General features: G+C 59.5%; 1 protein-coding gene across 1 annotated transcript; it reads left to right on the top strand.

Moving 5' to 3' along the window:
- Positions 1-6,172: 6,172 nt before the first annotated feature.
- On the top strand, positions 6,173-14,319 carry BCL3 (BCL3 transcription coactivator). The gene is made up of 9 exons (XM_051989441.1): positions 6,173-6,630; positions 9,044-9,191; positions 10,831-10,939; positions 11,218-11,422; positions 11,836-11,924; positions 12,115-12,192; positions 12,773-12,940; positions 13,240-13,366; positions 13,831-14,319. Exons 1-9 carry the CDS (start codon positions 6,405-6,407, stop codon positions 14,019-14,021), a joined length of 1,341 nt encoding a protein of 446 aa, XP_051845401.1. The 5' UTR covers positions 6,173-6,404; the 3' UTR covers positions 14,022-14,319.
- The last annotated feature ends 726 nt before the right edge of the window (positions 14,320-15,045 follow it).

The raw sequence follows: 15,045 nt of genomic DNA, 5'->3' as shown, positions 1-15,045 counted from the left end.
TCTTTTGTCTCTATCTCTCCCCACCCCCATTTTCTTCTGTCTCTTTTTGGTCCTTTCTATCTCTCCTCTTCTATGTCTGTCTCAGAACCATCTGGACAACACACACACACACACACTCTGAACAGTTTGCCATTTCCTCCTCCAGGTCATTTTACAAATGAGGAAACTGAGGCAAGAAGAGAAATAAGTCCCCATCATAGGTGTTTGTGCAGGGGCTGGATGGGCCCTAATTGCTGCAGACAAAAAGTCTGGCCTGGCTGTGACTTCTCTGAGCCATCCCTTCCAGCTCTGAACCTAAGGTTCTTTCTCCAAGTCCAAGGGTCTATTAAAGACAACGCAAGTCTAAGAAAACACTCAAAACTAAGAGCCCAAAAGCTCCATGACCACTCAATCAACAAACAAGAGCCTACTATGTGTGGGGCAGGACAGTACAGGAAGACCCCGTCTCAGATACTTCCTAGCTTCGTGATCCTGGTCAGGTCATTTCATCCTGTTTGCCTCGGTTCCCTCATCTGTCAAATGAGCTGGAGAAAGGAAATGGCAAAGCACTTCAGTGTCTCTTCAAGAAAGCCCCGATTGGGGTTAGACGTGACTGAACAGCAGGACGTGTGGCAAGCACCGTACGCAGACCAAAAAATCAACCGAGCCCTGTCCTCAAGAAGCTTGCTAATTCTAGAGCCAGAGCCTCAGGATCCTGCAGGAAGACTTCCTGGAGGAGAGACAAAGGAGAATCCACTTTATTTGGTAGTGAGGTGGGGCAGCAATTGTAACTGTGCCTCAGTTTGGGGGGGCCACTCCCCTTAGGAAAACAAGAAAGAATTAACTGAGCACCAGGGGGGAGGGGAAGGACAGACTGGGGAAGAACAAATGAGGAAGTCTGGGTTTGTCTGCTCGCCCCTTTCCAATCCGGACCATTTGCCCCAAGTTGGTTCATTTCCAAATGGAAATCTGCAAAACTGGCCAAAGCCCAGGGCCATCTGGGAACCAGATGAGAGTGACAATGACTTAGAGGCACAAGGCAAGCGGATGCCGGAGAACTGAGTGTACCCAAGGAAACTGGCTCCAGACTCGCTAGGTAGGAGTTTGCCCTTGGACTAGCCACCTAACCTCAGTCTTCCTCGGTTTCCTCAAGTGTAAATGGGAATCAGAGCAACGCCTTCCTCCCTTCCAGGGTTATTATGATTTGTAAAAAGAGAACAGAGCACATAGTAGGTAACTTGTTTCACACACACACACACAAAATTAAGCTTGACCCCAGAATAGGATAAGAGAGTATGTTGCCCCTCTCCCTCCCTTGGAGAGGTCACAATCGCCCCCTTGAAGAGGGACAATTCAAGGGGAAGCCAGCTAATATTGTCACACTCTGCTGCCTTCGTAGTTTTTCTGAACTCTTTTTATTTTTTATTTTTTAATTTTTTTTTTCTGAACTCTCTTGTGAAGGGATTCCTCCCTCTGTGGGGGAGGAAAAGACAGTGAAGTTAAAAAAAATTCATAATAATACAATTTATTTTGGAAAATTTTGGTTCTTGGAGGGGAGGGAAAGGGAGAGAGAAAAAAATTGGAACATGAGGTTTTGCAAGCGTGAATGTTGAAAATTATCTGTGCATATGTTTTGAAAATAAAAAGAACCATAGAATTACCCAAGGAATACTTATACTTTCCTAGAACGGAGTTCAACAAAGTTAGGAGTGCTTGGAACGTGGGATGACAGAGCTGGAGCTCCGTCCCAGATGAGAGGTTCCTTAGATGATAGACTGGCAGATCTGGGAAGGGAGTCTTAGAATCATTTCCCAACAGCCTCAATTTACAAAAGGGGAAACTGAGGCTGAGAGGGGCAAAGATTTGCCTTCGATTATTCAATGAGTCAGTGTGGACCTAGGGACGGACACTAGGCCTCAGGCAGGGGGAGGATGAAAAACCGCCCAGGCCGGGCGTGGGAAAGATGCCATCTGACCCTGAGCCAGAGGCCTCAGATTGAGGAAGGGCCAAGGGTGCCGTTGGTTTCAGGGCAGAGAGCTCTTCCCAGGAGCTCAGGGGATTTTCTCTCTTTTATTTTTAATCCTGTGGTGGCCGGGGCGGGGGTTCTTTGTGGTCTCCCGGGGGAGGCACCCATTTCCTGGGAATGGACCGAAGATTCTGGGACTCCGAGCTTCACCCGGAAAGAGCTCTGTGTTCACAGCTGGGGGAACCTCAGAAGTCGTGCAGGCAGGAGGGGAAACTGAGGCACGGGAACCCCTCCCCAAGTCACCCAGGTAGCAGAGGGAGGATTTTAACCCAAGCTATCCAATCCCAAAGCTGATCTGGGGGTCTTGGGAGCTCCCGGTCCTAGGAGACGACACCCCGGCCTCCACAAGATTTCTCCACACTGGGAGAACACAAAGTGCCCCTGATTTCTAAGTTCCCACCACGAGCTCCTGCCCCTCAGGACATGGAACTATTACTCGGAAATTTAGACAGGATGGCCTCTGAGCTTCCTGGACCTGCGGAGGGGATGAGGGAGGGGCCTTTCCCAGGGTTCTTGGGACTTCCCTTTCTCTGTGAAGGACGACAGGGAGGCAGAAGCGGCCCCAGGCCCCAGGACAAGGGGAACAGAGCCAGGCCTTCTGCCCCACCCTAGGGGAGGACCTTCTTCCCTCTGGGCCCCCACCCACCCAGATCCACCCCCCTGGAGCCCTCCCAGTCTCCCCAATCTCCTGGCTTCCCACCCTTTTCCACCTGGACCGCCTAGGGCTTGGGTCTAGCTCAGTCTGCCTCAGTGTTCCCTTGGAGAAAGCCTTTAAAAAAACTCCAGGAAAGAGGAATTTCCTCCCTATCACCCTGGAAGAGGAGCCATGGGCCTGGCCCTCCAGGGTCTATGTTGCAATAACCCCTCCAGCCCGTGGCTCCAAGGAGATTAAAAGTTGGCAGGAGGCCCTTGGGTGGGGCAGGGCGGGTTCAGTGCCAGGATAAGCCAGTCTCCCCACGGCAGGGAAGGCCTAGGGGGAAGGAAGGGGGGTGGGGGGGGTGGGGGAAAGTAGCTCCTCCTCCAGGAAGTTGGCCCAGATTCACCCTCTGACTTAGGCCCAGGTTTCTGTGGAATTCAGGGCCTAAGAGTGATTCAAGTTGCAGCTTGGGCAATTTGAGGGAGAGGCCCTGAATCTGGGACCTGCCCTGGGAAGCCACCACGAGGGGCAGGAGAGCCAGCCCTCCCCTCAGAGGGCTTCCAGTGCAGGCAGAGGGATTTCTGGGACGTCGGCCATTCGGTGAATCCCGGATGACTCCAGAGATGTGCCGAGATGGTTCTGGAAGGTGTGGAACATGACTCGGGGAGACGGACCGTTCCCAACCCCCAGAGATTTATAGATAAGGAACCTGCAGCCCAGAATACGGAAAGTGACTTGACTCGAGTCAAGGGATGGAGTTCAAGAGCGGGCCAGGGGAGGGAAGGAACCTGGCCGGTGAGAGCCTGGGGAAGGGGAAACCCCCGGTTCTGCAGGCCAGAGACGGTCACACTTCCCATAAAGCGGCACAAAGAGGCAGGCGAGGGTTAATTAAAACCCCTTCCCAGGGTCTAGGTTAAGGAGGGAAGAGGTTCATCATCCACGTCTCTTCCATTCCCATTCCCGACACTGGAAAGGGGAGGGAGGAGACTCGCCAAGCAGGGACTTTCCTGATCTCCTGGAGATTCTGGGAAACCAGGCCCAGCTTGGGGTGGAGGGTGGGGGGAGAAGAGGGGTCACCTCGGACTTCTCCCCGAGCAAGCCCCGCTCCCAGACTCTCCCGGACCTTAAGATCCTCCTCGACTCCTCAAATGCCAACTCCTTCATGGCCAATCTGACTACCCCCTCAGACTGTCCTTGGACCCTCAAACTGCATTCGTGGGCTAAACAATCACACACACAGACACACACACACACACACACACACACACACACACACACACACACACTCCATCCCTTCACCATCCTGAGAACAGAAACAAAGAGATGGGGAGGGAGACACCGGAAGAGATGGAGACAGACACCTCCCTACCCCTCCCAGCTCCTTGAACTATGACCTGAGCCCAGAACTGTCCCTACACTAACCACCAGGCCTCCAGTTAATGATTGATAAGGAAATAGAGGGGGAGGGGAGGGGAAAAGGTCAGGTCCAAGTCCAGAGGTTGGATTATAGCTCTGAGGTAGGAGAAGGGCAGGGCAGGAGGTTCTCCCCCTCCCCACACTCACTTCCATTAATTCGGTCCCAGGACAGGGAGAGGAGATCTGGGCAACCCCGAGGGCAACATATTTCATGGTCAAGACCACCTGATTGTAGCAGGGAACTCTGGGGAGGAAGGGGGAAAGGGCAAGGTGGGGACCGGGGCCCAATAGCTGCAGAGGAAGACAGAAAAAGGGGGGTTCGTTTTACACAGGCCAAAAGAGGCTTGACTAAGGTCACACACACTTTAAAAAGTTAAAGTCAGAACTATTCCAGCACCGCCCGGCCCGGATGAAGACAGACACTTAAGAGATGGAGGGATGGGCGAGTCTAACGGCCTTTTATTCTTCCTGACCGAAGGACCCTGATTTTTAGAGAACCAGAGAAAGAGACGGGGAGACCGAGACTCTGAGCCACGGGAGTATGGGAGATGGGGGAGGGGAGGGGAGGGAGAGTCGGGCCCCTCCCTCCTTCCCTACCGTGACTCAGTGACCCGGACTCAACCTCAAGCGGGGAGGGAAGGAGAAAGGGAAGGAGGGAAGGAGCCAGAGCTGGGAGGAGCCTCGCCCCTGGGGAAAAACGGGAAAGCCCCGATTTCTCCCGGGGGGCCCCCGCCACCCCCATTCCTGGAGGGGAGTGGAAGGAGGAAGACGGGAGAAAGGGAGACAGGGAAAAGGAGGGAAACCCGCAGAGAGAGGGAGACCTCGGCGAGGTGCGGGGGGCCAGGCTCAGAGGGAGCGCAGAGGGCCGCAGGTAGATGGAGGCCGAGAGCTCGGGAGCAGAGGCGTCTCCCCTCCCTCTGCCCATCCCCGTGAGGAGGGAGAAAAAAGAGAAGGGGGACCCAGTCCTCGGAGAGGAGGGGCCCCGAGTGGGGGGAGGGCGGCTCCAGGGAGGGTTCCTTCCCCTTCGTTCCCAGCGACTCGGTGACTCACCCTCCCCCCAACCAGCTGGGCCTGTTCCCCACCCCCACCCTCCGGCCGCTTCCCTCTGACCTCGGCAGTCCGCCCCTCCCCCCACCTGGGTCTCTATCTAGGTCTTTCCAGATCTGTGACTGTCTTTGACTTTCTCTCGCGCCTGGCTTCTGTCTCTCCCTTTCAGTCACTCCACAGGTGTCTGCCCCCTCCCCCTCCCCCTCCGCTCCGCCGCCGGCCCCCACCCCCAGCCTTCCTTCCATCCAGCATGCCCCTCCCTCCTGGAAAATGGGGTGGAGGAGAGAAAAAGGAACAGAGAGGGCAGAGCGCTGGAGAAATGGGCAGAAAGCAGGGAGAGAGTGGGAGGGGGGCGCGGGCGGGGTAGGGGAACCGAAGAGAAACGGGGCCTGGACCGCGTTCGGGGAGGGAGGCGGGAGTGCGGGAAGACGCGGACCGGGGACCCAGAAAGACAGGCCGGAGCCGGCCGAGGGGGGAGGGGCGGGGGCGAGCTCACGGGCCACCGAGAGCAGAGTCAGAGCCGAGAGACGGAGAGCTGGGACACAGACATCGTGTCCGGGGTCCGAGAGAGACCGAGGGGCCTGCAAAAGGCGAGCCAGAGACTGCGAGGGAGAGACACAGACACAGAGACACCGAGAGACAGAGATAGAGACAGAGACAGAGACTGACAGACGGAGAGAGACAGAGATAGAGACTGAGAGACAGACAGAGAGACAGAAATAGACGGAGCCTGGGAGGGAGAGAGACACGCAGACGCAAAGAGAGAAGGGAGAGATAGAGAAACCGAGAGACAGACGGAGAGAGGCAGAGATAGAGACTGAGACACGGAAAGCAGAGAGCAGGGGAAAGAGAACTTGCGCGTGTGAGTGTGAGAGAGAAAATACGGAGGGAAAAACACCACCCCGGGAGCGAGAGAAGGGGAGGAGAAGCCGGGGGAGACTCGAGGCCGGAGCCTCCAGGAAAGCCCGGGCGGGAGGGGGCCCGAGCGGCTCCGAGAGGGGGAGGGAGGCGGGGGAGGGCGGGGGCGGGGGAGGGCGGGGGCGGGGGAGGGGCGGGCGCCGCCCCGGCTCACAAAAGTCCCTTCAGCTCAGCTGGCTGCAGGGGAAGTCCCTGGTGCGCCGCTCGCTGCTCTGATATCCGAGCGGAGCCCGGCGGGGCTGCAGCCTCTGCCCAGCGGCGCCGACCGGGCCTCCCTTCCGAACGGGGTTCCGTCCTCCCCGCCGGCTCTCCGCGGCTCCCCCGACCTGCCTCCGCCCCGGCGGGCCCCAGGGACCCCCGAGCAGCCAGGGGGCCCCGGCCATGCCCCGATGCCCCCGGGACATGGACGAGGGGCCCGTGGACCTGCGGACGCGGCCCAAAGCCGGACCCCCCGACCCCGAGGCCACCCTGCCCCTGAGAAAGCGGCGCTACCGGGAACCCCAGGAGTCCCCGGGGCCCGGCATCGCCCCCGCCCCGGAGCCCTCGCCCCAGAGCCCCGGCACGTACCCCGGCCTCTGCGGCCCCGCCGCAGCCATCTACTACTCTGGTGAGTGAGGGGGACGGAGACGAATCCCAGCCCTGGCAGCCGCGCCCCCGGCTCTCCCCCCGCCAGGGGCCTCTGCCAGAGCTTGCTCCTCCGCCCCATTCCCGGGCTTCGGCGGCCGCTCTCCACCTGTCCCGAGGCGGCCGCCCACTGCCGGGCGACTTTGTGGCAGCCCGCCTGGGGCACCCTGGCCTGACATCGCCCCAATACCTGCCACATACTCCAGCCCGAGCCGGCACCCTGTCCCAGCCCAGCCCGGGCACCTGCAGCCCTGCCACCTGCCGCTCCTGCTCATGTCCTTGATCTGCAGGGGGGAGGGGGGAGGGGGCTAGACCTTCTCTGGGCATCCTCCCCTACCCCCGGGTGCTGCCTGTCCCCTCCCTGACCCCCTCACCTCTTCTAATCCCGAGTCACCCTCATCCCATCTCTACACAGCCCAGACAGTGCATCCTTCCCGACCCCTTGCTCTGTTCTAGGCAGCACATCCTCCTCCTTCCCGACCCCTTGCTCTGTTCTAGGCAGCACATCCTCTGCTCTCCTGGCCAGGGCAGAATTCTCCTCTAACATCCCTCCCAAACCTGGGACCCCTTTCTTACTGCACCAAGCCCTGTCTGTCCTCACTTCCCCCCCCAATCGTCCTGGGCTTCCTGAATCTCTGCCCATTCCTCCTCATCCTCCCCCCACCCAAACAAGATAATCCATCTTTAACCTGCCCCCCAAGGCTCCGTCCCCATCGGACATCGAACAAACTGACTCCAGCCTTGGTGTGACGTGACCCTGAGTCACCCAAAGAAACCACAACGAGCCTTGCCCAGGCATCTCTCTCTCCCTCCCGCCCCCCATGCCCAAAGCTCTTAGTCCATCTCCAGGCCCCTAGAACCTCAATGGAGAGAGAGCCCAGAGCTGGGAGCCAGAGACGGCAGTGTGGTTCTGATTTGGCCACTGACTTTAGAAGACCTTGGAAAAGTCCTTTTCCCTCTCTTGAACCTGTTTCTTCCCATGGGGGGTGATGGGTCTATTCTATCTCTAAAGTTCCTCGGCCTCGAAAGCTCATCCTCCCCCCCCTCAACCTCAAAGACAAGTTTAATTCAGAGCTGTGAAGCTGAAAGACATCTTAGTCCCAGGTCTATCATATTACAGGTCAGGAAACTGAGGCCAGAGCTGGCTCCATAGCTTGTCCAGGGTCACGCAGGCCGAAGAGCCGGCTCCCAAGTGATGCGTTCAGATACCAGCCAGCTCTTTGCCTTTTCCCACAGAGCGGCAGGCCTGGCTTTCTGAGCTCCCCCCTTCCCCCTCCCCAGACTGGGAGTCTCATTCACACTCTTCCTTCACACTAACACGTCTGTCTTCCCTTCCTTATTTCCCCGTCATTAGGAGTCACTGTAAAGCACTTAGCGCTCGGGATGCTGGGGGTGCTGGCGCCTTGGAAGGCTATCTGAGTTTTAGTTAGGGAGTAGTGGTTTGTAGCAGCAGCAGGAATAGCTAGTAACAGCAGCAGGAGGAATAGCAACAGCAGCACCAGAAACAGGTAGTAACAGCAGGAGGAATAGTAAAAGCAGCAGCAAGGATGGTAACAGTAGCAGCAGCAGCAGCAGGGATAGTTAGTAGCAGCAGCAACAGCAGGAATAGTAACAACAGGAGGAATAGTTAGTAATAGTAGTAGCAGCAGCAACAGGGATAGGTAGTAGCAGCAGGGATAGTAACAGCAGCAGCAGGGATAGTTAGTAGCAACAGCAGCAGGGATAGTAGCAGCAGCAGCAGCAAGGGTGGTAATAGCAGCAGCAGCAGCAGCAGCAGCAGCAGCAGGGATAGTTAGTAGCAGCAGCAGTAGCAGGAATAGTAACAACAGGAGGAATAGTTAGTAATGTAGTAGCAGCAGCAACAGGGATAGGTAGTAGCAGCAGGAATAATAGCAGCAGGGATAGTAACAGCAGCAGCAGGGATAGTTAGTAGCAACAGCAGCAGGGATAGTAGCAGCAGCAGCAGCAAGGGTGGTAATAGCAGCAGCAGCAGCAGGGATAGTTAGTAGCAGCAGCAGGGATAGTAACAACAGGAGGAATAGTTAGTAATAGTAGTAGCAGCAGCAACAGGGATAGGTAGTAGCAGCAGGAATAATAGCAGCAGGGATAGTAACAACAGGAGGAATGGTAACAGTAGCAGCAACAGCAGGGATAATAGCAGGAATAGGTAGTAACAGCAGCAGGGATAGTTAGTAGCAGCAGCAGCAACAGCAGTAGGGATAGTAACAGCAGTAACCACATAATAGTGCTAGTAGCAGTGTTACTGCTAGTAACACTGGTTCTACCAATAGTGGTGATTCTAATGCTAATGCTACTAAGAGCATTTAGTAATTAGTATTACTAAGAAAGAAGGAGGGAGGGAATAGTCTTAGAATCTCACACCCTCTCCCCCACAGGCCCTTTCCTATATCCTGCACCAGCCATGGGGGCCCCATTTCCAGTACTGGGCTTGCCACCACCCACCTACCCAGTGCTCTGCCCCCTGGAGAACCCACTCACCGCTGACATTGCCAAGGCCACCAGACCCGATGAGGATGGAGACACGTGAGTGACCTTTGGCCCTCTGTCTCCCTAAGGACTGCCACACATCCCTGTTCACCTTTTCCTTCCATTCTTCTGCTCCCATGACCCTCTCACCTCCTCTACCAGACGATCCTGTGCACCTCCCCCATCTATATCCTCCTTTCCCTCTTCTATGACCCCTCACCCCCTCTGCCATACACCCCTGTGCACCACCCCCATCTATAGCCCCCTCCCCACTTTAGGACCCCCTCTTTCCCTCTACCACACACCCGTGCCCCTCCCCCATCTCTATCCCCTTCCCCCCTTTATGACCTCCTTTTCCCCTGTGCCCCTCCCCCATCTCTATCCCCTTCCCCCCTTTATTGCCCCCTCTCCCCCCTACCACACACCCCTGTGCCCCTCCCCCTTCTGTGTCCCTTTCCCCCTCCTGTTCATTCTCATCCTCCCCCCCCAACACAAACACTTCTGCCGCGGCTGCCTCCCGGGGAAGCCCCAGACCGCAGGACACACCGCAGCCCCAGCTGCTCCCCAGGCCTGCGTCAGCCTCCCCTGTACACACTCGGCCTTAACCCCTTCCGCCCTCATGTCCCACCGTCAGGGAGGCAGACACCGGAGGTTTTACTGGAATGGACCCGCTCACCCCTGACCCCGGGGACACCTCCCGCCCCTGGAAATTCGGGGCTGGGGGCCTGGGGCATTCAACTTCATGGGCTGAACCTTCAAAGGGTCAGGAGTGGAGGGGACTTAACGGCAGGTTCTGAAAGAGAAGTGGGGGCCCCAGAGCTAGTAGTACCCCGGGTCCCGGAGGCAAATGAGGCTGGGGGTGGGGGGAGGAGCTCACTGCCCAGGACCAGCAGGAGGAGGAGCCCGGAGTCCCAAGGGACACCCGGGACCCTAGAAGGAGCGCAAAGGGGCTGGGAATCCAACTCCTAAGTCTCCGGAGGGGCAGGAACTGAGGGAGCCTCCGAACGGAGGGTCCCCGGTCTTGGGAGTCGAGCTTGCAGGGTCTTGGGAAGGGGAGAGCCCGGCTTGGCTGCTTCTGCCCCATCCTATCCCCTCCCCCTCCCCTCTCTGGGGCAGGAAGTGGATTCTCCGCCCCCCCTCCCCCCCAGCCTGGTTACTGGAAGTCTATGAGGGCAGGGCCTGCCCCTCCCATCCCCACTTCCTTCGACCCCGCCTCCTCCCTCCTGCCCTCCCCCTCCCTCCAGGCCTCGGTTTATGGGAACTCCGGCCTCCGGCCCCAAGGTTTCTCTGAAATCAGCAGCTCCCGCTCCCCTTCCGAGCCCCTCCCACATACCCTGGGGCCTGGGACTGAGGGACACCCATGGGGGTGGGGAAAGGGGAGAATGAGGAACTGGGGATCGAGTGACCGCAGGTGGAGCCTGAGGGATGCAGGGAAAGAAGGGATGGAAGCAAGTATGGAGGGAAGTCCCAATTCGGGGCAGATTGGGCAAGGGGGGCGGGGGACCTCGGGACTCGGGCTAGCTGAAAGGACCATCCGGTCCAAGTTCTCCATGTCTCTAGGAAAAGGGGAAACTGAGTCCCAGAAAGAGGGACGTCTCAGCTCAATGGCACTGATCGCTGACCGGGTGGGACCTAAGCCAAGTGGAGGGGGGACACCAGGGAGAGCAGCGAGCCCACTTTCTTTCCGTCCTCTCAGGCCCCTCCACATCGCAGTGGCCCAGGGCAACCTTATGGCCGTGCAGCGCCTGGTCCACCTCTTTCAACAAGGGGGTCGGGACCTGGATGTCTACAACAATTTAAGGCAGGTGAGCCCAAAAATCGGGGACCCTGCTGGTGGGGAGAAGGCGCCACGTATCACTTCATCCCTTTGCATTTGCAGAGTCTTACTGGACACCCTTTGGGTGTTCCTCGACTCCCCCTGGAGAGGCGAAGCTCTTGGAGGGTGGGATGTTTGCCCCTTGTCTTTGTATGGCCAGCGCCCGGTTATTTGTTACTAACTTGCTGGATCTCGAAGGCCGGGTTTCTGGAGGGGTGGGGGTGGAACCTGGACTCTCGGGTCCCTTACAGCTGTTCTCCCGGGCAGACACCCCTCCATCTAGCCGTCATCACCACCCTGCCCTCGGTGGTGAGGCTCCTGGTGTCCAGGGGGGCCAATCCCATGGCCCTGGACCGAAACGGCCAGACGGCGGCTCACTTGGCCTGTGAACACCGGAGTCCCAGCTGCCTGCGGGCCCTGCTGGATGCCTCGGCCCCTGGGGCACTGAGCCTGGAAGCCAGGAACTATGAGGGTGAGGGTCACGGCTTGGGGGCCCGGGGCGGGACCCCTGGAGAAACGGGGGGGGGGAGAATATTCATCCAACACAAAGTGAGAGGAGGGTCCTTGGGATCTAGACTGTCCAGGCTGGGGAAGGGCGGCCTTAGAACACATAGAATGGCGGAGCTGAGAGGGGTCTTAGAACCTAGGATGCTGGAACGGAAGGGGGCGGAAGGAGCCAAAGAAATCACCTGATCTCCGAGTTCAGAAACTCATCCAGCTGGCTGTGGCTCAGAGAAGGGGCTCCCCCCCACCCCCACCTCCGCCTGGAGCAGGCCCCCAGCTTTCTCTCCCTGGTTCACCCTTTGAGACGCAGGGATGGGGGCCCCGGGGTGAGGGGCCTGGGCAGGGTTCCCTCATCTCCGTGTTCTCTGCCCCACCCCCCAGGGCTGACCCCCCTGCACGTGGCCGTGAACTCAGAAGACACGGAAACGGTGCTGCTCCTGTTGGACCAAGGAGCCGACATCGACGCCGTGGTACGTGGCGGGAGGGCACAGGAGACCCCTCCGTGAGTTCCCCGGGTCTTGGGAAGGGGATCCCTCAGAACCCAGGGCAAGGGGGGGCTCCCCCAGAGCTGAGGGCAAGGGGGGGACTAAAGACGGGCTTGATGCCGGGGCGGAGGGCGCTTGCTGGGGGAAAGTGACCTAGCGTGTCCCCCCCCCCCAGGACATCAAGAGTGGCCGCTCCCCGCTCATCCATGCGGTGGAGAACAACAGTCACCCCATGGTCCAGCTGCTGCTCCAGGTGAGAGCCCGGGCCCTCCCCCACTGGCCCCGGGCCGCCAGGCAACACTCTCTTTAAGCACCTACTAATTACAATGCTCGGGCCTGTGGCAGTGGCGGAGGCGCTGCCCCGGGGGCTTCCCTTCCACCCAAACAATAACAGGGACCTGGACGTGGGTTTCTATGCATCAGCCCCATAACTGAACTTTCTCTGTACCTTTTTCCTGTCTCTGAACCCCCGGGCTCTCTGGCCCCATCCCCTGGGTCTCTGGCCCCACCCCCTGGGTCTCTGGCCCCATCCCCAGGGTCTCTGGCCCCATCCCCCGGGTCTCTGGCCCCATCCCCAGGGTCTCTGGCCCCATCCCCCGGGTCTCTGGCCCCACCCCCTGGCTCTCTGGCCCCATCCCCAGGGTCTCCAGCCCCCATCCCCTGAGTCTCCGGCCCCATCCCCTGAGTCTCTGGCCCCATCCTTCTAGACCTCTGGCCCTCTCCTTCACGGATCTCTCCTCCATCTTCCCCTCCAATCCCGGGCCCCCATCCCCTGGTCCCCGGCCGCCACCCCCAGGCTCTCTCCTCCGACCATGTGCTCTCGCCCGGCCCAGCACGGCGCCAATGTGAACGCCCAGATGTACTCGGGCAGCTCAGCCCTGCACTCGGCCTCGGGCCGCGGCCTCCTGCCCCTGGTCCGGACGCTGGTCCGCAGCGGGGCCGACAGCAGCCTCAAGAACTGCCACAACGACACGCCCCTCATGGTGGCCCGAAATCGGCGGGTGAGTCCTCCCGGGGCCTCGAGGGGGCGCGGGACCGTGGAGGGAGAGCCAGCCAGCATCCCAGACGCAGGGGGCGGGGGGAGGGGCGGACCGCAGAGACCCCTGGGGCGGTGGGCCAAAGGTAGAAGGATGCAGAGGGGGAGGGGCGGGAACGGGAGGAGGGGAGAAGAAAGGGAGGGGCTGAGTCCGGAGAGAGGGGCGGGGACCCCGTTCCCGGCAGCCACCCAATGGTCAGTGTGGAGGGAACAGCTGCAAGTTCCTCCTGTGAGCCGCACTTCTCTCCCCTTCACCCTCCAAAGGTCATCGACATCCTGCGAGGGAAAGCTTCCCGCCCCGGCCCCCAGCCCACGCTGGGGCCCGCAGAGCCCAGCCAAGATGGAAGCGCCCCCATCTCCCCTGAAGGCAGCGGCCACTTCGGATCTAGTGGTGAGAGCCCGCAGAGACCCAGGTGTCCTGCTGTCCCGGTCTCCTGCTCTTCCCGGGGGTGGGGCCGGAGATTCTGGGGGATGAGACTAGAGATCCTGGGGGGTGGGGCCAGAGATCCTGGGGGGTGAGGCCAGAGATCCTAGAGGATAGGGCCAGAGATTCTGGGGGATGGGGCCAGAGATCCTGGGGGGTGAGGCCAGAGATCCTAGAGGATAGGGCCAGAGATTCTGGGGGATGGGGCCAGAGATCCTGGGGGATGGGGCCAGAGATCTAGGACTGACTTCCCAGTCCATGCTCTAGACATTAGTCCCTAATGTCCCTCAGGGACTTCCCAGGCCCCGACTTCCTGTGTTGTCATGTTAAGCCTCTCCACCCCTACCGTCCCCGGAATCCTGCTCCCCAAACCCTTCTCCCCTGGGAAGCTGGGCGCCCGTTCCTCCCTTTATAATTCTTTGCTCCTCCAGGCCCGGCGTCGGCGTCTCCAGCTTCCTCCTCGCCCCCTCGCTCTCCCCCCGAGGACCCCCCCACCTCACTCCAAGGGCCCCAGATGTTCTTCCTGCCGACGCAGTCCCCCACGGCGTTCCTTCCGTACGCGGGGCCCCTCCGAGCCCCGGGCCTGCCTGTCGCCCCGTCCCCTGCTCCCGGTGGGAGCTGAGGGAGAAGGAAGCAAGGCCCCTGGCGCAAGGGAAGGGCCCCTGGAAACTGTGAAGGCGCCCCCCCCCAAGACTCACAGGACCAAAATTTGCACACACCCCTCCTCGATTTCCTTCCACGCGCCCTCCTGGCTCCGACCCTGGGCTGGGGAAACCGGCCCCCGCCGCTCCCCGCCCCCAGCGCCCGGTGTCGGAGGCCCCTCCTCAGGGCTCGGGCTCGGGCTCCTCCTTGGGGCTGAGGACAATGTAAATTATTGGGAATTTCAGTTTACTTTTGTAATAAACTATTTTTGTATCATATGGACTCTCCTCGTGGGGATGAGACGGATGGACAGACGGCAGAGCCCCAGAATGCCCCGGGGCCGGAGACAGGAGATGTGGCTTCCAGGCCCAGCCCCTCTCTGATTCCCCTCAGCTGTGAAAGCGGGAGGCTTGGAGAGGCAGCTCAGACACGGAGGAAAGGGGCCATCCCTGAGGCAGGAGATCCTGAGGCAGGAACGGGGCCTGGCTGAGGGACCCTCGGAGCCTCCACCACACCGGTGCCCCCCAGCCTGGGTCAGGACCAAGATGGCAGAGAAGATACGCTCATTGCTTCGCCCCTCGCGCCTCTCAGGCTGTTTACTCCTCTGGCCAATGAGGCATTGAGGCTCTTTAAGATCCTTCCCAGAGCTTAAGTTCTTCGTCTCAGCTCTGACGTCCCCTGTTCTAAGTCCCCCCCAGCCTTGACATCCCCTGTTCTAAGCCCTTCCCAGCTCTCACATGCCCTGTTCTAAGGTTTAGGAGTCAGGAGGAACCTCATTAGGTCATCCAGGCATGATACAGCTCTAGAAACAAAGGCCAGAGTGAGTAAAAGACCTTGCCTAAGGCTAGTCCCTAAGGGGAGCTAGTTTTCCTTTCTGGGCCTCAGTTTCCCCAGCTGTGCGACGAGGTCTGGATGACCGCAGGGTCCTTTCGTCAAAGGCCTTCCCCGACTCTCACCTCTCTTCCTCAGGGCCCTTTCCCGGGCCTTTCCGCTGCCCCACTTTC

This window comes from Antechinus flavipes, chromosome 3 (assembly GCF_016432865.1).
Source record: "Antechinus flavipes isolate AdamAnt ecotype Samford, QLD, Australia chromosome 3, AdamAnt_v2, whole genome shotgun sequence".
Classification (NCBI taxonomy): domain Eukaryota; kingdom Metazoa; phylum Chordata; class Mammalia; order Dasyuromorphia; family Dasyuridae; genus Antechinus; species Antechinus flavipes.
This window is presented reverse-complemented; position numbering and strand designations above follow the sequence as displayed.

Bases quoted from the DNA above. Each gene is read 5' to 3' on its own strand.
- BCL3 (XM_051989441.1), top strand. From the start codon at position 6,405: ATGCCCCGATGCCCCCGGGACATGGACGAGGGGCCCGTGGACCTGCGG. The intron at 6,631-9,043 runs GTGAGTGAGGGG...TCTCCCCCACAG, and splicing joins CGCAGCCATCTACTACTCTG to GCCCTTTCCTATATCCTGCA. The intron at 12,193-12,772 runs GTGAGAGCCCGG...CGCCCGGCCCAG, and splicing joins TGGTCCAGCTGCTGCTCCAG to CACGGCGCCAATGTGAACGC.